Source organism: Gadus macrocephalus, chromosome 14 (genome assembly GCF_031168955.1).
Source record: "Gadus macrocephalus chromosome 14, ASM3116895v1".
NCBI lineage: Eukaryota > Metazoa > Chordata > Actinopteri > Gadiformes > Gadidae > Gadus > Gadus macrocephalus.
In genome coordinates this window covers 324,144-328,602 of record NC_082395.1, presented here as the reverse complement: position 1 = coordinate 328,602, position 4,459 = coordinate 324,144, and the positions used below count along the sequence as shown (strand labels likewise).

General features: G+C 44.8%; 1 protein-coding gene across 1 annotated transcript; it reads left to right on the top strand.

Annotated features, from left to right (window-relative positions):
• Nucleotides 1–617: 617 nt before the first annotated feature.
• Nucleotides 618–2,843, top strand: guca1g (guanylate cyclase activator 1g). The gene is made up of 4 exons (XM_060071311.1): nucleotides 618–1,015; nucleotides 1,090–1,239; nucleotides 1,476–1,575; nucleotides 1,757–2,843. The coding sequence occupies exons 1-4, from the start codon at nucleotides 815–817 to the stop codon at nucleotides 1,873–1,875; spliced, it is 570 nt and encodes a 189-aa protein (XP_059927294.1). The 5' UTR covers nucleotides 618–814; the 3' UTR covers nucleotides 1,876–2,843.
• The last annotated feature ends 1,616 nt before the right edge of the window (nucleotides 2,844–4,459 follow it).

The following is a 4,459-nucleotide window of genomic DNA, read 5'->3' as shown; positions in this document are numbered from 1 at the left end:
TCTGCCCAACAGAACACAGAGTAACGATCTGTGCCAGATCCACGAGAGACTGATTAGAAAACAAATAAAGGTCTTCCTCTTCCCACCACAGTGGCCATCACCTCCTTTAGAGTCAAGCCAGTGTACACGATCATCAATGGCCATAGCTGACAAAGTATGCAGAGGGGGTTATTAAGCAGAGTAAAGATGCACCATATACCTCTATTATTATATAATACATATACCATAATATCATTAACTGAGGCTCGTTTCACATAGTCAGGTTAACTGGGGCAACATAGATGCGGTTGACACGTTTCAGTAATCTAAACAAGGAAAGGCTTCAGTGTAACCTAAGACTCCCGAGGACCAAGAACCTTTTCTCTGCTGGTCCAGGGGTCATCCATATGTATCTACTGGAGCTTGGTGGTTCTCTCATCTGGGAAACCTCCCAGAACTCAAACAATCAAATATGCTGCACAGCATTCTCAGAGCGCTAAAATCAATTCATTCAATCTTTTGTCAAAATTAAAACAATTTGGTTGGTTCTGGCCCAGAACTCAGGAGAGATCGGCTCATCCACTCATACAGGTCACAGGGCAACTGGATTAGCCTGGAAGCTTCCCAGAAATAGCCCCCGCAGGTTAAACACTACAGCAGTAGGATCAGTCGGATCATGTCTCCAGCCTGGGAACACTCTACTGCGATGGGTTCTGAGGAACGCTGAAACACACTTTTACTCTATTCTGCTTCTGTTCTGAAGGGTATTTATGAATGTTCATGGCTGAGCTTGTTTGTGCTTCTACATTATGATTATAGTTTGACTAGTGACGTCATGGGTCAGACAGAGAGCATCGACGATGAGGAAATTACTCTTCAAGACATTCAGGAGCTCTACCGCAAATTTGCCTTTGAATGCCCGAGTGGAAACCTCCACCTGCACGAGTTCAAGCGGATCTTCGGTGTGAACTGCACCTCCAGCGCGGAGGAGGCCGCCTACATGGAGAACGTGTTCCGGTCCTTCGACACCAACCAGGTACGTATCTGAGATGATGACTGTGTTCTGAGCCCAGGACAGAATGACATCGTCCACACACTGTCGTCTAATAGGACAACAAGATCGACTTCATGGAGTACGTAGCGGCCATTCACCTGGTCCTCCGAGGGAAGCTGGAGGACAAGCTCAAGTGGTCCTTCAAGGTGTATGACAGCGATGGCAATGGCTGTCTGGACAGGAGGGAAGTGAAGCAGCTGCTGACAGTAAGCATGGGTCAACATATGCATCATTCAGAGAAAAAGATTCAAAATAAACGTATTCATCATTTTAGAGAAAAAGATTCAAATAAATGTTGAATACGTTCTCTGTGATGCTGTGTAAAATATGTTTGTGTAATGATTTGTTCGTGGTCTTCTGCCATTCCGATATATTTGACATGGTTGGCTATAAATGCTACATGATCAGTATGGGTGTGTAATGATTGTTTGTGTCCTTGTAGATTATCTACATGCTGAAGAAGCACAATAACCCCACTCCCCAAGCCAAGGTGGAGGACATCTGTGACCGGATATTTGAACTGGTCGATGTCAACAACGATGGTAAGCATATCTAGGACTACTAAGTTGCTTTGGATAAAGGCGTCTGCTAAATGCCCTGACTGGAAATGTATTAATGTAAATGTAATGACTAACTAAACCTTAAATTGGTTTCAACAAACAATGTTTGCATGTTTCTGTCCGACCTTTTAAAATGGATGCACCTCCTTTGTGTGGTTCTTAGAGCGGATCTCTCTAGAGGAGTTCATGGAGGGAGCGCAGAAGGACCCGTGGGTCCTGGAGCAGCTCAAACTGGACATTACGCCGTGTGGCTGGTTCCTGAACAGCAAGACGAGGTCCTGACTCTACAGGATTAACCGCCTTAACCTCCACCTGGAATCTTTACTCTTTGGATTATTTTTGTGGGCCAGGGGGGACAGACCCTTTGGGGGATACAAACAAGGCCTGGCAGCGACGTCTCAGTCACACAAGGCAAAGACTCAGAACAACCCAACAATGGATGATGAAGAAGGATGTCCATGTGTTCAGCTTGGAATGAGGAGAGAGAAACCTGTCTATGTTTCCATGCAATAATCAGAATGCCAATCAGCATGGAAATGTTTTACACAATATCTCTGGGAGCAGCAGTCTAGACCAGAAATGGGCTTTAATAAAAAACATTTATGCTAGGGCAGGATCTTTCACGCCTCATATTGTTTTGCTTTATCTGGGAATTGAAAAGGTTAAAATATGCAATGAGTTATTCTTACCATCTTTATCTCCATGTAAACCTGGATGAATTTGGAGTTGCATTGCAGTGTTTAATGAGAAAAGAATAGAGGGACGGACTTCATTTTGCAGAAAACAAATGGAAAGAATAGAAGAGACACAAGTTATTGTTGATATTGTTTTGATCCAAACTTTTTTAATTTGTCTTTATCATTCATTCATTCCCAAACAGATGTATCTAGGACAGGAGGACATGGTTTAATTAGATAAGCAGATTGGTGTCGATGGATGAGAAGGATGATGGGAATTAAAGCGAGAATAATAGTAGAAACCATTACATTCTCCTGAAGGAAAGGCTCATACGATTTTGTGTTTGTCTGTGTGGGCATGTGTGTGTGTGTGTGTGTGTGTGTGTGTGTGTGTGTGTGTGTGTGTGTGTGTGTGTGTGTGTGTGTGTGTGTGTGTGTGTGTGTGTGTGTGTATGTTGGAGTGTGTGTGTGTGTGTCTGTGGGCGTGTCTGTGGGTGTGTGTGTGTGTGTGTTTGTGTGTATGTGTGTGTGTGTGTGTCAAAAGATCTATAATCAATAAAGGTTTGCATTCCATTATTTTGTTCCTCTCTTTGTAAACCTCAGTATGAAGATGCAAAGCGCTTCTTGCCGTGTGGATATGGCCCCATCTGCTGAGCTGACCTGAGACCATGGACTTAGGAGTGTTTACCTCAGGCCCTCCTCCAACGGCTCTGACCCCCAGCCTGAGTTCCCCTGGTTCCCCTGCCAGATGTTTGTGTTCCCCGCTAGTGGAAGCTCTCCCTGAAGGAGCTGTGGCTGTGAGAAGGGCCCTGGAACCTCCTCAGAGCGGCCAGGGAACGAGTGGTTAGGAAGCCTTAGTCGGCCCTGGAGCCTCCTCAGAGTGCTGTAGCCAGGGAACGAGTGGTTAGGAAGCCTTAGTCGGCCCTCGAGCCTCCTCAGAGTGCTGTAGCCAGGGAACGAGTGGTTAGGAAGCCTTAGTCGGCCCTGGAGCCTCCTCAGAGTGGCCAGGGAAGGAGTGGTTAGGAAGCCTTAGTCGGCCCTTGAGCCCAACCAAACTAATTTTATTTGAGGTGAGTTTGTATCTTTGTTTAATTGGGTTTTCCTGGTTGTACTTTAAAAGTGTGATCCTCCAACCTCTTATTGCAAGCATTGTAGGATGAATTATTTTCATTTCAAATCAGAATTAAATTAAATATCCCTTATAAAATACACAGCCCCATGTGCTTTAAAAGGGAATAAGAATGATAATAATTCAATCACTCACATCTAATATATTCTACACACTATGACATTGGGATTGAAAGTACTTACTGGTATAAAGCTGGACAATTAACCCGATGACCAGAAACCAAAGGTAGGGTGATTGGCAGGTTGGGCCTCCCAATATGTCTATGATACATAGACTATAAACACGACGCGCTCTACATGCATTAAGCTTAGCTTTAGACATTATATCAAATATTGTATTCAAGTCTTACTTATAACCAAAACACGTATCCTTATTAAGTAGGCCCATGGTTTCAGTGGATGCTTTGTTCCTGAATCCCGGACAAACCTACTGGTAAGAAAAGGTTGTGCAGAAGTGAAATCAAAAGAAGAGAGGGAAGATGGTCTGGCGTCAAGTGTTCGACTGGTCTCTGTTAAATCTCCCAGTCCATGTCTCCATGCCCAGGCCTCTATACTTCTGTCAGCATCACCTCCTCAAAGACAGCTGAGCGCTGATGCGTTGTGCGCATGCGCACACTATGTGTTGACACTGTCAGTACAGTAGTTCTCGGTTCTCTTCTCCGGCGGACTAAAATGTCTTTTACGGGTTCGTTTGGAAGGTGACGCGTTCTAAAACAAGGAATACACAAGGTTAGTGTGAACGGAACATGATGCCTAACGATGTAGACCGGTAGTAGACACAGGCTCCTGCTTACTTAGCACTTAGCTAATCACGCTACAGCTAGCCAGCTAGCTCTGGGACTACCGGGTTCGACCCCATGTTGGTAGACCGGGCTCGACCCCATGTTGGTCATTAGACCGGGCTCGTAGTTCTTCATCCTGTAGTTCTTTATCTTGTAGTTCCTCATCCTGTAGTTCTTCATCTTGTAGTTCTTCATCTTGTAGTTCCTCATCCTGTAGTTCTTCATCTTGTAGTTCTTCATCCTCAGCCTGTGGGTGAAGGTACTTCTTGGTAGCTCTCC

Coding starts and splice junctions, on each gene's coding strand:
- guca1g (XM_060071311.1), top strand. CDS start 815: ATGGGTCAGACAGAGAGCATCGACGATGAGGAAATTACTCTTCAAGAC. Junction 1,016..1,089: donor GGTCCTTCGACACCAACCAG/GTACGTATCTGA, acceptor GTCGTCTAATAG/GACAACAAGATCGACTTCAT. Junction 1,576..1,756: donor GGTCGATGTCAACAACGATG/GTAAGCATATCT, acceptor TGTGGTTCTTAG/AGCGGATCTCTCTAGAGGAG.